This window comes from Odocoileus virginianus, chromosome 2 (assembly GCF_023699985.2).
Source record: "Odocoileus virginianus isolate 20LAN1187 ecotype Illinois chromosome 2, Ovbor_1.2, whole genome shotgun sequence".
Classification (NCBI taxonomy): domain Eukaryota; kingdom Metazoa; phylum Chordata; class Mammalia; order Artiodactyla; family Cervidae; genus Odocoileus; species Odocoileus virginianus.
Genome location: NC_069675.1, coordinates 78,534,009 through 78,552,950, shown reverse-complemented (window position 1 = coordinate 78,552,950; position 18,942 = coordinate 78,534,009). Strand labels below are relative to the sequence as shown.

General features: G+C 48.1%; 1 protein-coding gene across 1 annotated transcript; it reads left to right on the top strand.

Annotated features, from left to right (window-relative positions):
* Positions 1–12,022: 12,022 nt before the first annotated feature.
* Positions 12,023–18,420, top strand: MYCN (MYCN proto-oncogene, bHLH transcription factor). Its single transcript, XM_070451493.1, has 3 exons — positions 12,023–12,721; positions 13,929–14,832; positions 16,924–18,420. The coding sequence occupies exons 1-3, from the start codon at positions 12,566–12,568 to the stop codon at positions 17,526–17,528; spliced, it is 1,665 nt and encodes a 554-aa protein (XP_070307594.1). The 5' UTR covers positions 12,023–12,565; the 3' UTR covers positions 17,529–18,420.
* Positions 18,421–18,942: the final 522 nt, after the last annotated feature.

Here is an 18,942-nt window from a genome sequence, read left to right as displayed (position 1 = left end):
GAAGACTGCATGTCTGGAGCTCATGCTCTGCAACAAGAGAAACCATCACAATGAGAAGCCTGCGCATAGCAACCACAGAGTAGCCCCAGCTCGATGCAGCTAGAGAAAGGCCATGCAACAAGGAAGGAAGACCCAAATTGGTTAAGGTGGTCCATTGGTTAAGACTCCAAGCTTCCACTGCAGAGGGTGGGGGTTCTATCCTGGCTGGAGAACTAAAATCCTGCATGCTGCAAGGCACAGTCATAACTAACTAACTGACTGACTGACTAAATAGTTTTGATGCTAAAACCATATTTGAAAATCACAGGTTTGTAGTCTCACTTTTCTATGGGGTGCTGGTCCTGACATTTTACACATATATAGAGCCCAGTCTTGTTTTAGGAGAACAGAGAAATTCATTCATTCATTCCACTAACATTTATTGAACACTTCCTTTGTGCCAGGTAAAACTATGCCTGATGAAAAATTAAAAAGGTCTAATAAACGTGCCCTGCCCTCTACCCCAGCCCTTAAGGAGGTTGTATAGTACTAAATGGTACAGGTTACAGGCCATGGCAGGTGGTTCAGAGGATCAGAAAGAGTATGGACTGGGAGGCAAGCCTGGTCTTTACCCTTGTGTGATCTGACTCCTGAGAGCTGTAGCCAAGGACACAGTTTTCTTCAGGACATCTCTCTTTCTAGACTTAGTTCAGTATCTTCAACCTATGTAACATCTTTGGGGGGCACCCATGTTTTAGTTTCTTTTTCCCAAGCCATTTTGTCCAACTGGGGAGTCACCTAATCCAATCAGAGGTTTTAACAAAGGGTATAACAGTTGCACCCATCTGTTTCTGGCCTTCTTTTTCTTTACATGAGGGTCTGCTTCTCTAATAAGGATGCTATGTAAAGAGTGAAAATCAAAACCCCAGAAGCCTTTGTTATATTAAGCCACTGAGATTTAGGGTTTGTTTGTTGCTACAGCATAACCTCATCCATCCTAATATAATTCATCTACTCTAATATTGTGGGCAAACTCCAGTATCTCATCCTGTAGCTTAAATGTCTCCCAGTCTGGGAAGTCATGGCCCACTCCCCCAGACGGAGGTGAAGGATCTTTCTTCTGTGTGTACAATACACTATAACATGAAATACGTTTAACTGGACTCTCTGGGTCTTTGTCTTTCATCCCCACTGGTTTGTATATACCTTGAGAGCAGAAGTTATATGTATGTATTTGCTGATAGACTGAATGAATGCAAGTAGAGTGTTTGGAAATTGATTCTTAAAGCCTAGTGTTTATTGCTCATTTCTGAGCTGCAAAGAAACAATCTGTTACTGTGTAAGTGACAAAGTGCAATTGTCAGCATCTGCCGGACAATTCGGGTTAGGTTTGAAATCAAGGAGGTTAGAAAAAAGGGTTTGGGAGGTTTCTGTAGACTCTAACAGCCAGTGTCCTGTGAGCACTGATGAGCCAGACAGAAACCCTCCGCAGCAAGTGTCACGGAATATAGAGCAGTCTTCCATGCTGAAACAATTTGTTAGCATTTACAAGTTCCCATTTTCTGTATTTTAACTTCTAATTGGTTTCCTCTTTTGTGCTAAGAATGCCATCTGTCCCTTTGACAGGTTTTTGGACTTGGTACCACTTACCAGGAAATCTGACCATCATTGTAAGATTATTCTAAAGTGCCCATCCCAAACAGCCCTGTTTTAATAACTTCACAGAGGATCTCTACTATTCTTGTGGAGAGGTTTTACCATTTTTCTGGCACAATTTCACCTTCACATTTTCTAGGAGTTTATCATATAATGTAAGGTATGGACTTATTTCAATTCCAAATCTCATATCTGTCCCCTTGCAGTAAAAAGGATATTATTATCCCTATTTGCAGATGAGAAAACTGAAATCTGGAAGTGAACTTGTCTCAGATATGAAACAACATACTATGAGGACATTAAACTTAATTTCAGAATCTAAACCCACTGCTCTATGGATACCATTTCCACCTCATGGAATAGAAGCAGGAGTAGAGTTCGTTATTCCATTTAGTGAACCAAAGAAACTGAGGTCAAAGGAAGTTAAATGACCAGTGCAAAATGCTTCAACACTTAATTCACGATTTTGGGCTTCCCTGATGGCACACTTGGTAAAGAATCTGCCTACAGTGCAGGAGACTGCCTGTAGTGCAGGAGATGATGGTTGACTCCCCAAATTGGGAAGATCCCCTGGAGAAGGAAATGAAAACCCACTCCGGTATTCTGGCCTGTAGAATCCCATAGACAGAGAAGCCTGGTGGGCTACAGTCCCTGGGACCACAGAGAGCTGGACACAAGTTAGGGACTAAACCACCACCTCCAATCCTGAAGGACACCAGTCCTCTCCCCATGGTCTTGTGCTTTCGTTCTTACTATCTTACTATCTTACACTACCTTGATTTTGCATGATCTTCTTCCAAGGCCAAAGTTACTTGGGTTATGGATAAGCTAAGAGGGAGGGGAAGCCACTCAGGCAGCTGAGACACCAGGGATCCCCTAACAAGGGAAAGAGATTATTAGAGAAGAAAGAGACAAGATTATTAACTAGACCCACCCAGAAAATGGTAGCTCAGTTGGTAAAGAATCTGCCTACAGTGCAGGAGACCTGGCTTCAACCCCTGGGTCAGGAAGATCCCCTGGAGAAGGAAATGGCAACCCACTCTATTCTTGCCTGGAAAATCCCATGGACAGAGGAGCCTGGCGGGCTACAGTTCATTTAGTCACAGGAGTCGGACACTACTCAGTGACTGAACCACCACCAACTTCAGAAGGCTCATCCTGGAACCCAACACTATAATTTGTTGATGTCAGATGTGCTGAGCTCCTATAGGCAGGTTGGAGCCAGGACAAGAGAGCACCAAGCCATGCTGTGTTTCCATTATAAATCAGGCACTTTAAGGATTTCCCTCCCACCCCACCCACCATCACTACCACTTAATCCTCAGTTCAGTTCAGTTCAGTCACTCAGTCGTGTCTGACTATTTGGGATCCCGTGGACTGCAGCACGCCAGGCCTCCCTGTCCATCACCAACTCCTGGAGTTTACCCAAACTCATACCCATTGAGTCGGTGATGCCATCCAACCATCTCATCCTCTGTTGTCCCCTTCTCCTCCTGCCTTCAATCTCTCCCAGCACCAGGGTCTTTTCAAATGAGTCAGCTCTTCACATCAGGTGGCCAAAGTATTGGAGTTTCAGCTTCAGCATCAGTCTTTTCAATGACTATTAAGGACTGATCTCCTTCAGGATGGACTGGTTGGATCTCCTTGCAGTCCAAGGGGCTCTCAAGAGTCTTCTCCAACACCACAGTTTAAAAGCATCAATCCTTCAGCACTCAGCTTTCTTTATGGTCCAACTCTCACATCCATACATGACCACTGGAAAAACTATAGCCTTGGACAAGGTGGACCTTTGTTGGCAAAGTAATGTCAAAGTAACCTAATCCTCAGGGAATGCTAATTTAATTTAAAGACTTGAAATTAAGTCTGGGCATGGCTGTCTGGATTGGCTCATCCAGCAGAGCCCAGCAGGCCTGTCTGCTGGGAATGGCTCCTTCTACTCTACTGGTAATCTTGTTAGAAGAGTCACACCTACACAAGGACCTGACAAAGAACACAGCTGGATTATGCTAGCTGGCAATCAACAGTGAACAGAGATTTGGAGGGAAGAGTGGGACTGGGGCTAAGAACATCAGCATCCCTTCTTAGAGAGTCTCCAGCTGATTTTTGAGAATTCAAATCAAAAAAGAAAAAGACTTTCTAGGCCAGAAGTAGCAGTGGGACCTGTCATTCATCACTGTCTAAATACAAAGAAACCCCTCACCCCTTCCTATCCCCAGGCAGATATTAGGGTGGGTCTGGGCTATAGGGCTTCCCAGGTGGTTCTAATGGTAAAGAACCTGACTGCCAAAGCAGGAGACGTTGAGATATGGGTTCGATCCCTTTGTTGGGAAGATCCCCTGGAGAAGGACGTAGCAACCCACTCCAGCATTCTTGCCTGAAGAATCCCATGGATAGAGGAGCCTGGTGGGCTACAGTCCATGGGGTCGCAAAGAGCTGGACATGACTGAAGCAACTTAGCACTCATGCACACATGGGCTGTAGGGAATTTTTCTAGCATCCTAGAAACTGAGATTAACAAGAATCAATGAGTGGGCAAATCAACCATCAGTTATGTAACCACCACAAGAGGTCTGGAAACTTCAGCTGAGGAAATCTGGACACACCCACCAAACTAAATCAGTGAGATTGAAAAGTAGTCCCAGGAAAAAAAGATGGGACATAGGAAGTGCTTCTATCACCAGTCATATCCACAACTGGGTATTGTTTTTGCTTTGGCTCCACCCCTTCATTCTTTCTGGAGTTATTTCTCCACTGATCTCCAGTAGCATATTGGGCACCTGCTGACCTGGGGAGTTCCTCTTTCAGTATCCTATCACTTTGCCTTTTCATACTGTTCATGGGTTTCTCAAGGCAAGAATACTAAAGTGGTTTGCCATTCCCTTCTTCAGTGGACCACATTCTGTCAGTTGTGGATGTGACTGGTGATGGAAGCAAGGTCTGATGCTGTAAAGAGCAATGTTGCACTGGAATGTTAGGTCCATGAATCAAGGCAAATTGAAAGTGGTCAAACAGGAGATGGCAAGAGTGAATGTCAACATTCTAGGAATTAGCGAACTAAAATGGACTGGAATGGGTGAATTTAACTCAGATGACCATTATGTCTACTACTGTGGGCAGGAATCACTTAGAAAAAACGGAGTAGCCATCATGGTCAAAAAAAGAGTCCGAAATGCAGTACTTGGATGCAATCTCAAAAATGACAGAATGATCTCTGTTCATTTCCAAGGCAAACCATTCAATATCACGGTAATCCAAGCCTATGTCCCAACCAGTAATGCTGAAGAAGCTGAAGTTGAACAGTTCTATGAAGACCTACAAGACTTTTTAGAACTAACACCCCAAAAAAGATGTCTTTTTCATTAGAGGACTGGAATGCAAAAATAGGAAGTCAAGAAACACCTGGAGTAACAGGCAAATTTGGCCTTGGAGTATGGAATGAAGCAGGGCAAAGGCTAATAGAGTTTTGCCAAGAGAACACACAGGTCATAGCAAACACCCTCTTCCAACAACACAAGAGACGACTCTACACATGGACATCACCAGATGGTCAACACCGAAATCAGATTGATTATATTCTTTGCAGCCAAAGATGGAGAAGCTCTATACAGTCAGCAAAAACAAGACTGGGAGCTGACTGTGGCTCAGATCATGAACTCCTTATTGCCAAATTCAGACTGAAATTGAAGAAAGTAGGGAAAGCCACTAAACCATTCAGGTATGACCTAAATCAAATCCCTTATGACTATATAGTGGAAGTGAGAAATAGATTTAAGGGGCTAGATCTGATAGACAGAGTGCCTGATAAACTATGGACGGAGGTTCATGACACTGTATAGGAGACAGGGATCAAGACCATCCCCAAGGAAAAGAAATGCGAAAAGGCAAAATGGCTGTCTGAGGAGTCCTTACAAATAGCTGTGAAAAGAAGCAAAAAGCAAAGGAGAAAAGGAAAGATATTCCCATTTGAATGCAGAGTTCCAAAGAATAGCAAGGTGAGATAAGAAAGCCTTCCTCAGCGATCAATGCAAAGAAATAGAGGAAAACAACAGAATGGGAAAGACTAGAGATCTTTTCAAGAAAATTAGAGATACCAAGAGAACATTTCATGCAAAGATGGGTGTGATAAAGGACAGAAATGGTATGGACCTAACAGAAGCAGAAGATATTAAGAAGAGGTGGCAAGAATACACAGAAGAACTGTACAAAAAAGATCTTTACGACCCAGATAATCACGATGGTGTGATCACTCACCTAGAGCTAGTCATCCTGGAATGTGAAGTCAGGTGGGCCTTAGAAAGCATCACTACAAACAAAGCTAGTGGAGGTGATAGAATTCCAGTTGAGCTATTTCAAATACTGAAAGATGATGCTGTGAAAGTGCTGCACTCAATATGTCAGCAAATTTGGAAAACTCAACAGTGGCCACAGGACTGGAAAAGGTCAGTTTTCATTCCAATCCCAAAGAAAGGCAATCTCAAAGAATGCTCAAACTACTGCGCAGTTGCACTCATCTCACACGCTACCAAAGTAATGCTCAAAATTCTCCAAGCCAGGCTTCAGCAATATGTGAACTGTGAACTTCCAGATGTTCAAGCTGGCTTTAGAAAAGACAGAGGAACCAGAGATCAAATTGTCAACATCCACTGGATCATCAAAAAAGCAAGAGAGTTCCAGAAAAACATCTATTTCTGCTTTATTGACTATGCCAAAGCCTTTGACTGTGTGGATCACAATAAACTGTGGAAAATTCTGAAAGAGATGGGAATACCAGACCACCTGACCTGCCTCTTGAGAAACACATATGCAGGTCAGGAAGCAACAGTTATAACTGGACATGGAACAACAGACTGGTTCCAAATAGGAAAAGGAGTATGTCAAGGCTGTATATCGTCACCCTGCTTATTTAACTTATATGCAGAGTACATCATGAGAAACGCTGGGCTGGAAGAAGCACAAGCTGGAATCAAGATTGCCGGGAGAAATATCAATGACCTCAGATATGCAGATGACACCACCCTTAGGGCAGAAAGTGAAGAGGAACTAAAGAGCCTCTTGATGAAAGTGAAAGAGGAGAGTGAAAAAGTTGGCTTAAAACTCAACATTCAGAAAACTAAGATCATGGCATATGGCCCTATCACTTCATGGGAAATAGATGGGGAAACAGTGGACGCAGTGTCAGACTTAATCAGTGCAGATGGTGATTGCAGCCATGAAATTTAAAGACGCTTACTCCTGGAAGGAAAGTTATGACCAATCTAGATAGCATATTAAAAAGCAGAGACATTACTTTGCCAACAAACATCTGTCTAGTCAAGGCTATGGTTTTTTCAGTGGTCATGTATGGATGTGAGAGTTGGACTGTGAAGAAAGCTGAGTGCCGAAGAATTGATGCTTTTGAACTGTGGTGTTGGAGAAGACTCTTGAGAGTCCCTTGGAGTGCAAGGAGATCCAACCAGTCCACCCTAACGGAGATCAGTCCTGGGTGTTCACTGGAAGGACTGATGCTGAAGCTGAAACTCCGATACTTTGGCCACCTCATGTGAAGAGTTGACTCTTTGGAAAAGACCCTGATGCTTTGAGGGATTGGGGGCAGGAGGAAAAGGGGACGACAGAGGATGAGATGGCTGGATGGCATCACCGACTCGATGGACATAAGTTTGGGTAAACTCCAGGAGTTGGTGATGGACAGGGAGGCCTGGCATGCTGCGATTCATGGGTTTGCAAAGAACGACTGAGCGACTGAACTGAACTGAAGGAACTGCTGCTGTTTCTAAGGGGTGGTGCCAAACGGACTTGAAGACCAGATCTGGAGTCAGAACTCCTTGTGGTTCTTATGGGTTCACACTGAGACTGGGTTCCCCTCCAAGTAAAAGCTCTGATGCTGATAAATCAAGTTTGTAGTCTACAGAGCGGAAGCTTCTTTGCCTCCCCTCCTCCTCCAGGCCTGGCCCTGAGCCACTTGCCTGTCTCCCTGGACAGTTTTCCCATCTCGCTTTAAGCATCAAGTAAAACAGGTAAATAGGAATTCCAGCTCTATGGCCACTACCATCCCTGAAGCTCTTCGGAGCTTGCAAACCATTTTTACTCACCCTGTCTTCGTGATTTCCCTAGGTCTCTGTAACATTCTAAGCCTGAAAGAAGGCTTCCTCGTGGAAGGGGGATCTCTGAGCTGCCTCAAAGGATGCGAAATCTGTCTTTGAGGGGAGTACTGAACCTGTTGGATACTTCTGATTTGCTAAATGGGTAATTAAATTACTGGCATTCAATGAAGATAATTTTTGTTTTATATATTATTGTACCATTACCAATAAAATTTCTCACCCCCAAAACTCTCTCAATGTTGTATCTTAAATTTTTCTGCAGCCTCAGAAGTATATATATATATATATATATATATGTCTAGTCTTGGGCACACCCAACATCTATACTCAAATGGCTTTGTTTGGTTTGCTTCTAATCCTAATTAAACCAGTGCCATTTTGTTTCTTTGAACCCACTCTCAGCTGACTCAGTTCAGTACTAGTTTGGTTTGAAAGAATGCCAACTAGCCTGGGAGACAAAAGAGAACTTTGGGGATCATATTAGGCTTCACGAAAGGATCTTCTACTTGCCCCAACTGGTCAACTTAATCACGGCCTTTCCTGGGAAGTAATAAAAACATTGTTTTGAAAAATAACGAAAAAAAAAATTATTCCCCTGCTTCAAAAATATTGCATGAAGAGGAAATCTCCCTCTATCTGATTCCTTTCCTCAAAGTGAACCACTATTAATCAGTTGTTGCATGTTACACCCAATTTGTTGCTGGCTTTATGCAGACATTTCTAAATGCACAGATATCCAAAGTGGCAGACTGCTGCCCAAGACCTTGTATATTTCCGTTTATACTCACGGATACCTCCAAGTCAGTACCTGTAGATCTAACACATTATTTTCAGAGGCTGCACATTATTCCACTGCTTACATGTATTATAATAGATGCAACCATTTTCCTATGGAATGGATTTAGATTATTAACAGCATTTTAGTTACTGAGGAAAAGGTTGTAACACAGCTTCTTGTTTATGCATTTTGACATATTTATTTTAATATTTTTTGTAACAATAGGGTGGATTTGGAAGACTGGGATTGCCTTTATTCTTCATGCTGGAATGCCAACAGTGTAAGGAGGGTCCCCATCCCCCCTCCCCAGCCTTGCCAACACTTGGGCCAATCTGCTAGACCAAAAAATGTTAATCTCCTTGAGATTTAATTTGCATTTCCTTGACTACTAGTGAAGCTGAGCATCTTTTCATATGTTTATGGAAAATTTGCATTTCCTATTCAGTAAATTATCTACTCTTATCCTGGACCCTTGTTTCTATCGGTTGCTTTTCTATTTGATGTGTAAGAGCTCTTTGCAGACATAGGATATGCTCTTTGTCTCTTATAGATGAGGCAAGTATTTTTCTATCACACCGTTATCTTTTGACTTTGGATGTGTTTTCAGTATAACCGAAAATTTTCATTGTTGTCAAATATGTTCAAATTTCCCGTCTGTGTTTCTGGGCTATCTGTCTTAGAATGCCACTCTATATTTCCTTTAACTTTATTATCTTACTTTTTCCAATTTAAAACTTCAATTTGAGTTTCATTCATTCATTAAGTTGCTTAATTAATTCATTAGTAACTGGGTAAGTCAGGCAGCTAGCTTTATTCTAAATGAAGAGTCAGGAATTTTAAAAGTATTTAATCAGCAAAAATGTACACTTTGGTGGTGGAGGGGTGAGGTGGGCAGGAAAGGACCCATTAAGTTTTCTAGGAGAAACTGAGATCCCTGAAGCTGGATCCAGATCTTTAACTCACAATCTGGGAAAAACATCTAGAGGTTTTTGATCGCCTAGCCAATCATCGGTTGGACGCCTCTGAATGCGCGTGTGTGTGCGTGATTTAGCTGTTTTTTAAAGAAGGGATTTGTAGACGAAAATATTGTTCTCCCTCAAAAATCTCCTTATTTATAAACTGGATCCTGTGGACTCCATCCTGCCTGTTGTTCCATTTTAGATGTGTCTCCCTCAGCCCGTGATGAGCTCACTGAGGCTGTGCCTTCACTCATCTCGGTTCTGACTGGATGCTGGCTGAACTTGTCTTCCAAACCTCTAAAGATTTATTTCATGTGTGTCCATATAGTCTGAGAGCATTTTAACCTTTTAAAGAAGAATTTGAAGGTTTCCCTACAAGCAGATGAGGAACCAGCAGTAGCAAGACTTCTCCACAGACAATGTCTTTTATCTTTCCATTTGCAAATGAAAGTACCAATAAATACTTGTAAAATTTTATCACTCTGTTAAACTTCAAATTCAGACTTGTCAGTAATTACTGGTTAGCATTAAAAGGATGAGATTAGGGATTGAGGTCCAGGAAGAATACACATTTTGCTTGGAGGCACACAGAGCAACCGGGTCTCAAGTCTTCTCATTTTCTGTTGCAGTTTGGCCCCTGACAAAGGACGAATGCTGTGGTGAAGGGCATAGGTCGGGTGAGAAAGGACAAGGCAGGACCCTGCAGCGACAGGGCCCAACCTGACCTGTTGACACTTCCCCTGCCTTGTCGGTAAAAAGGTGGGTCAGGCAATTCTGAGATCCCTTCCTGGGGCTGCTGCATTGATGATGTGGTCATCATTCCTCTTTCCCTCTGTTGCTGACAAACAGAAACTCTCTCCGAAAAGCTGGCTGCTTCAGAAGGACTCTAATTAAGGGACCTCTGCCTTGAACAATAAATACTATGCTGTAGTACAATATGGACAGATATCTGCTTTGCGAGGTGGATGCCCCCTGGAGCAAGACAGACACAGGTAGGCTGAGGAAGACAGAGCCAGTTTCCTCTCCGAGTCTCGGGGGAAGCTGGCCCTTAAACGAATTCTCCCAGGCAGATATCATTACAAATGAAGGCAAGTGTTCTGAGGGAAAATCTGGGATGCTTGGAGAGAAAACAGCAGGAGGGCTTGGTTTAGATTAGGGAGTTAGGGAAAAGCAGAAGTAGCGGGTATGAAAGGCTTTTGCAAAGGTTTAGAGCTTTACATATGGGAAGAAAATAATAATAATGAAAGTGTTTAGAAGGGCTCATCCTCATTCATGGGTCACTTCCTAGGACTCAAGGAACCTGCCCCCTCCCCTTGAATTATGTAGGTATCCAGGATAAGGACTTGGGGAGTCTTCACAAATGCTAATAGGTGAGCATTTTACAGGCTGCCCCCTGCCCCTCCACATCCTCACCCGCAACTAGTTTGAATGTGGAGATGAATGGAGAGGATGGCATTTCCAGTTTGGGAAAAAGGTGGAGAATCTTTCCCACCCCCATCCCCAACACAGGGGCAGGGCGGGGGGTGGAGGAGGGCAGGTTTCCCTGCTCCAAATCATCTGAAGAGGAATTCTTCCAGGGGAAATCCCACTTTGTTGTGCATTTGGTTATTAAGGGGGCTGCCTGGGAGACTGGGGTTGTTCTGGGGAATGTGGGTAACCCTGTCAACCCTGCCTCCCAACACACCTGCAGGAAAACTTGATCTGAGCGAACTGAAGATTTCATAGTGGTGTTGGGTTGGGAGAGCCGAGCTGAGGGTGTTCATTTCCCGGGAAGAATCTATCAGGGTCTGCTAATTAACAGTAGCTGACACTCAACACTCACCCTGCGCTGCTGGGCACCGTTCTCAGCGCTTTCAAAATTATTTCTCAATAACAGCCCTATGAGGTAAGCGCCATTACTAACTCCATTTAGCAATTGAAGAAACCAAGGCACAACGAGTCTTGAGTAGTGACAGCAGCCGCTTATCCTTTTGCCTCCGACAACCAGGAGCCAAGATTTCCGAACCAGGGTTTGGGCTGCCGGAGTTGTGGACCACAACTCCTATGTGAACCTCATCCGCCTCCCCAGAATTCGGGAAATCCCTGGTTTTTGAAAGGCTAACTCGGGAGCCCTTGGGGACCTTTTGGGGAGCCTCCAGTCCATTCCCCGCGGAAGCTGGGCCGAGCCGCCACCCTCTCCCCCCTCGCGGTGGTGGGGACAGGTTGACGGACGGCGGGAGGGCGCCCGTGGCCCCGCTCCGACCCCCCAGAGACCAGGCCCAGCAGCTCCGCTTTCTGCGCGGTCTCCGCGAGGTGTCGCCTTCGGCCGAAGAAACCACCGCTGCGCCACCCTCGTCGCCCGCAGTTATTTATTTATTTATTTTCAAACAAGGGGGCGCCCCTCTCCTTTCAATTTAAAACTAGAAAAACCTCCGGCGATCTCGTTCCTAAATGGGCGCGTCCTTTCCCTCCCACTTTGCACCCTGGCTCCCGCCTCCCTTCCGAGATCACCCACGAGCAACCACCCACTTCCCCGCCCTCCCCGTCCCCCTCCCCTCACTGCCCGGCTCGACGTTGGCCTAGCGCTCAGCTGCACACACGCGCCGTCGAAACGGGGGCTGGGTTAGGAGCCTCTGAACTGTCCCCCACCACCTCCCGCTCCAACCGCGCAACCTCAACCAACACCCCCGGAGCCCGCCGGAAAAAAATTTTTTTTTTTTTCTCCAATGTCGAACCATGGCCAGGCCCGCGGGTTGGGTGCGGCATTGCACGGCTCGACCCGCAGCTGGTCCGCGAGTGCACCCGGTGCAAGCCCGGGGGTCTAAAAGGGCGGGAGGAGCACGCCCCGGGCTTCCCAGCTTTGCAGCCTCCGTTCTGCAAAGAAGAAAAGCAAGTGGCTTTTGGCGCGAAAGCCTTGGCGCCTCCCCTGATTTTTATGGAAATCAAGAGGGCGGGGTAAAGCCGCTCTCCTCTGCCTTTCTCCCTCCCCCTTGTCTGTGCCGCAGCCCCCTTCTCTCCCCGCCCCCCGGGTGTGTCAGATTTTTCAGTTAATAATATCCCCCGAGCTTCAAAGCGCAGCCAGTGACAGTCATCTGTCTGGACGCGCTGGGTGGATGCGGGGGGCTCCTGGGAACTGGGTTGGAGCCGAGCTCGCGCTAGCCAGGCGCAAGCGCGCACGGACTGCAGCCACCCGAGGACCACCCCCCGCCCCTGGCCACCCGGGGACCCCCGCACAGAATCGCCTCCGGATCCCCGGCAGTCGGCGGGAGGTAAGGACCTGCGCCCCGGGAGCGGCGAGCGCGGCGGGAAGGCAAGCCCTGGACGGGGATCGCGGCTGACGCACCGGGGGCCCGAATATGCACGGGGGACTGCTTCCGAAACAAAACCGTCTCGGGGTTTTCCCTGAAAAGCCAGTTCCAGTCCCCAAGGCTCCAGGACTGGAGAGACCCGCCCTAATCCCTCTACTGCCCTTGCCAGGGGGGTGTAATGGCTTCATCGAAAGGACATTCACCCTTCTCTAGAACGTTTGTCTGCATCTGAGCTGACGGGGAGCTGGCGCGTCCCCACCCCGAAACTGGGTTCGTCTCCAAAGGGTGCCCCCAGAGGAAGTCGAAGGGGGTTCAGTAGGGCGAGGCCGTCGCGGTGGTAATCTGGGTCACGGCTGCTCCAGCTCGGAGGAGACAGCGGCTCTCCGCGAGACCCTCCTTGCACTGGTGCCCCTGAGCCGTTCCCAGGAGCTGGGGTTCGGCCTGTCTCAGGAAGAGGGCGTACTTGGGGGTTTGGAGCAGCGGGGGTGGGGTTAGAGAGGTTCAGAATCAGCTATTGGCAGTACTCTGCCTGCAGCCAGTGACTGCTGGGGGCGTCTCATAAATTTTTTTTTGGGGGGGGACTGGATTCAGGATTGGGGTGCCTGTTGTTGCTCTCGGTCTAGAGAAAGGATTTTTCCCATTTGCAAAGTTGCCTGAATCCCCCCCACCCCTTCCCCCGCTATTGCTTGAAGTCCGGAGATGGCAATTTTACAAAGGAGGAATTGAGGGTACTCTAAATCCTATACCCAGTTGCTGGGTTGGAGGCCTGGGCTTCCTCTGAGCAGCTGGCCCTACTTAGGTGCCACCGGGGCCGTCTACGAGCTGGTGGGAGCTAGAATTCTGCAGCCTTGAACAGCCCCTTCCCCCAGGCAGTGCCTGGTGTGAATGAAATGGCAGTTTCCAAAGTTGGAGAGCCAGGCCACCACCCCCCGCATCTGCATGCCCCCTCCCACCCCTGTCGTAGACAGCTTGTACACAAAAGGAGGGAGGGAGAGAGCGAGAGACACAACTTCCTCCACCTTCGGGAGCGCTGGGCGGAGTGGGGGGCTTGGAGGGGAGATTGAGGAACCGAGGAAGAGGGGGTGACCGCTGCCTGTCCCCCCCAACCCCCCCACCCCGCATCCGGCTCCGCTTGCCAACCCTCTCCTGGTGTGTCTGTCGGTTGCAGTGTTGGAGGTTGGCGCGGGCCCCCGCCCTCCACGCCCCCCACGGGAAGGAAGCACCCCCCGAACTAAAAAGAGCGGAGCGGAAAGAAGCCCTCATTCGGGGGCCAGGAGGCGAGCCGATGCCGAGCTGCACCGCGTCCACCATGCCGGGCATGATCTGCAAGAACCCAGACCTCGAGTTTGACTCGCTGCAGCCCTGCTTCTACCCGGACGAAGATGACTTCTACTTCGGCGGCCCCGACTCGACCCCCCCGGGGGAGGACATCTGGAAGAAGTTTGAGCTGTTGCCCACGCCCCCGCTGTCGCCCAGCCGTGCCTTCCCGGAGCACAGCCCCGAGCCCCCGAACTGGGCCACCGAGATGCTGCTGCCCGAGGCCGACCTCTGGGGCAACCCGGCCGAGGAGGACGCGTTCGGCCTGGGGGGTCTGGGCGGCCTCACCCCTAACCCGGTCATCCTCCAGGACTGCATGTGGAGCGGCTTCTCGGCCCGCGAGAAGCTGGAGCGCGCCGTGAGCGAGAAGCTTCAGCACGGCCGGCCGCCCGCCGCGGGGCCCGCCGCCCCGGCCCCCGGCGCCCCCAGCCCCCCGGGTCGCGGGCACGGCGCCGCAGCTTCGGGGCCGGGCCGCCCCGGGGCCGCCCTGCCTGCCGAGCTCGCCCACCCGGCCGCCGAGTGCGTGGATCCCGCCGTGGTCTTCCCGTTCCCGGTGAACAAGCGCGAACCCGCGCCCGTGCCCGCCTCCCCGGCCGGTGCCCCGGCGGCAGGCGCCGCGATCGCTTCAGGGGCGGGCGCTGCAGCCCCTGTGGCAGCCCCGGTAGTCGCCCTTCCGCGTACCGGCGGCCGCCTGGCCAGCGCCAGCGACCACAAGGCCCTCAGCACCTCCGGAGAGGACACCCTGAGCGACTCAGGTAAAGCGGGAGCCAGGGTCCGGCTGCCTCCTTGGGGCGCTGGGGCTGGGGTGCCCCCCTCTCCGCGTTTGTGGTTCACGAGTTCTGGCTTTGGGAGAGAGTATTTTAGAGACAGTGCTGATGGCTGAGAGGTTAGGTTTTTCCCAAGCCGATCCCCAGGGTTTGGAGGGGAGGGTTAGTAAAAGCTGTGTTCTCCAGCCTCACCTTAACTGAAGTTCCTTCAGCTCCCTCCGGGGAGCCTGACTCCATCACTGGCCCCCACCCGGTCCTGCATCTCTCTCGGCTGCGTGCCCTCCCAGGGGGGTAAAAATTAGGAAAAGTTGAGTGGTTAAAGCCGAGTTGGGGTTCAGGGAGCCGCAGGCTGCATTGCTTGGACAGAATCTGTTAGCCCAAGGGGTGAAAAAAGACTGAGACACAGGTCAGGGGTGGAGAGACGCCCCATAAAGGCAAGCCTGTGCAAAATCCTATTAAGGGTGTAGGAAGTTAAGAGGCACTGCACAAATAGAGTACCGATTTTAGCTTTTATGTTTTCAAACCTCCTTACTCTTCCCCACCTTCCCTCTCTCTGGGTGGTGGGCTATTTGCTCCTGGTCGGTCGCCAGCAGGCGGCGATATGCTAGCCGGCAGGCGGGCGAGGATCGGGAAAGGCTAGGGGTGGTGGGGCCACCCCCCCTTCTCTTCTTTGAGCAGCTGGCGGCAAGTACCACAGCGGTTGTGTGCATTCTCAAGGGGCGCCTCTTCACAGTGTGCAGTGAAAACCGGCCGGGTTTTGTCTTCTAGCCAGAATTCTAGGACTAATTTCAGATCCGAGTTGTTTTCTGTAACCCAGTGCCCTTCAAAGGTGAGGGCGGGCACTTAGCGGGCTGTCTAGGAATGCACACACCCTGGAGCATTCATTGATTAGTTCTATTGTGTGCCTGCTGCTGAAACTGAAGGGTAGGGTTAAAACCAAGATTTTGCCTGGAACTGAAGCACTCTACCCAAATACTGGAATAGCTCTTGTCCCTGGAGCTGGGAGCCTTGGACCTTGAAATCCAGTGTTTTCAGAATACAGATGCATAAAAAGCCTAAATTTCCTTTGGGCTGAGGACAGATTGGTCCCAGGCTCCTGGAAGGAAACTTGGTGATAAGCCTCCAGTTTGAACGGGTCTGTCCCTTTAATGTCTGTGCCTTGACAGCTTTCGGTGAGGAAGCACTTCCTTCCAACAGCTGTCTTCTTGGCAGAAAACCAAAACATTGGCTTAAAGGGACCCACAGACTGGAACAGCCTCACATTTCGGCTTTAGAACAAATCCCACAATTGTTCAGCTTTCCGGTCCCCTTCAGATCAAGCCGAAGATGTGTTTTGATTTTCATGCTTGCATTTTAAACAATAATTTTCTATCCGAGCCTGGTAGTAAATGGAAAGGGGGGGTGGGAAATGGACACATGATGCTACACGTTCTTGTGGCTGTTGTTGGTGGTGACTATGAGAAGAGGTGCCCCGCTATTTGGGTTTAGAGCTCCGGTGGTTTACAACTTTGCTGTTAAGGTTTAATCTTTGTTAGTTGAAAAACTGCTTACTGTATAGAACTCATGTTCATGGAAGACAAGGTATTTTTCTTCCTTAGTTAATTAAATTGTTCTTTAAGTTTATTTGACTTAAAAATCAAACTCCATCACATGTAAGTAGTGGCTAACTGAGGCTCCTAAAATGAGAATTGTCAGTTAAGCATGGAGATGGAAATATAAATAAGTCTACGGGGCAGACTAGCGACGATGATGAAAGCTTACTGTTTATTGAGCTTCTGTCTATATATTATCCATTCAACTCAACCTATGGTGTCATTCCCCATTTCATTGCTGGGGAAACTGATGAAGCCAGGGTTCTGTCTTGACTCCAAAGCCAAGGTTCTTTCTGTTTCTGCCACCCACTGAAGCTTGAATGGAGGAGGAGGATGGGGAGGGAAAAAGTATATACATCTCTGTTCAGAGACTGATGCTGATGGATCAGTAATAGCAGACCACGTGCTGGGGCCTACCTTGTGAGACTGTATATATTTCATTCCTATGTGCCTCACCGTGAGAATAACTCTCATCTTGTTCTCAAAGATGATGAAGATGAGGAAGAGGAAGATGAAGAGGAGGAGATCGACGTGGTGACCGTGGAGAAGCGGCGATCGTCCTCCAGCAGCAAGGCTGTCACCACCTTCACCATCACTGTGCGTCCCAAGAGCGCAGCCCTGGGCCCTGGGAGGGCTGCGTCAGGGGAGCTGATCCTCAAACGCTGTGTCCCCATCCACCAGCAGCACAACTATGCTGCCCCGTCGCCCTACGTGGAGAGCGAGGAGGCACCCCCCCAGAAGAAGATCAAAAGCGAAGCTTCCCCACGGCCCCTCAAGAGCGTCCCCCCACCCAAGGCTAAGAGCTTGAGCCCCCGCAACTCTGACTCGGAGGACAGCGAGCGCCGTCGGAACCACAACATCCTGGAGCGCCAGCGCCGCAACGACCTGCGGTCCAGCTTTCTCACGCTCAGGGACCACGTGCCAGAGCTGGTGAAGAACGAGAAGGCCGCCAAAGTGGTCATCTTGAAAAAGGCCACCGAGTACGTCCACTCCCTCCAGGCTGAGGAGCACCAGCTTCTGCTGGAGAAGGAGAAGCTGCAGGCCAGACAGCAGCAGTTGCTAAAGAAAATTGAGCATGCTCGGACTTGCTGAACGCATCTCAGAACTGGACAGTCACTGCCACTTTGCACATTTTGATTTTTTTTTTTTAAACAAACCTTGTGTTGACATTAAGAATGTTGGTTTACTTTCAAATCGGTCCCCCGTCAAGTTTGGATCTGGGGTGGGGAGCAGGACACGAGGGGTCCTACCAAGACCTGCATTGATGGGATGCTGGTGACCCTGGCGGCTTTTCCTGTGCGTCACTTCTGAGACAGCGGTTGAAGCCTGGGACCGTTGGGAGCCTTCTGGGGCTGTTGAAGTCACCTTGTTTGTTCCAAGTTTCCAGACAGAAAGTCATTCCTTCTTTTTAAAATGGTGCTTAAGTTCCAGCCGATGCCACGTAGGGGTTTGCCACTGATACCCCTGGGGAACATTTCTGTAAATACCATGGACACACCTGCCTTTTTGTATACGTCCTGGGTAATGAGAGGTGGCTTTTGCGGCCAGTATTAGACTGGAAGTTCACACCTAAGTACTGTAATACCTCAATGTTTGAGGAGCATGTTTTGTATACAAATATATTGTTAATCTCTGTTATGTACTGTACTAATTCTTACACTGCCTGTATACTTTAGTATGATGCTGATACATAACTAAATTTGATACTTATATTTTCGTATGAAAATGAGTTGTGAAAGTTTTGAGTAGATATTACTTTATCACTTTTTGAACTAAGAAACTTTTGTAAAGAAATTTACTATATATATATGCCTTTTTCCTAGCCTGTTTCTTCCTGTTAATGTATTTGTTCATGTTTGGTGCATAGAACTGGGTAAATGCAAAGTTCTGTGTTTAATTTCTTCAAAATGTATATATTTAGTGCTGCATCTTATAGCACTTTGAAATACCTCATGTTTATGAAAATAAATAGCAATTAAATGATGCAACTTTTTTCCTTCCTTAATAGCAGTGGTTAAACTCTTACCTCTTAAGCAGCAATTGTAAGGAGCACATAATCTAGAGAGGGAACTTGGTTTCCACAGATAAGTCATTTTATACCTGTACAGTCCTGGCTGGGGAGGGGCCATTGTTCCCCTTTGGGAGGATACTGAGCTTAGGAAGGTTATGAGCTTTCTCCCAAATTACACAATATTGATATATTATTGGTGATTATATGTGCTAGCAGTAGCATTGCATAGTTTACAAAACACTTTGCTATCTTGTTGTTTAGTCACTAGGTCGTAACTGACTCTGCAACCCCATGGACTACAGCACTGCAGGCTTTCCTCTCCTTCACTGTCTCCTAGAGTTTGCTCAAATTCTTGTCCATTGAGTCAGTGATGCTATCTAACCATCTCATCCTATGCCACCCTCTGCTCTTTTTGCCTTCAATCTTTCCCAGCATCAGGGTCCTTTTAACTAAACAGCTGGGACATCAGATTCTTTAGAATGAGAAGTATAATTA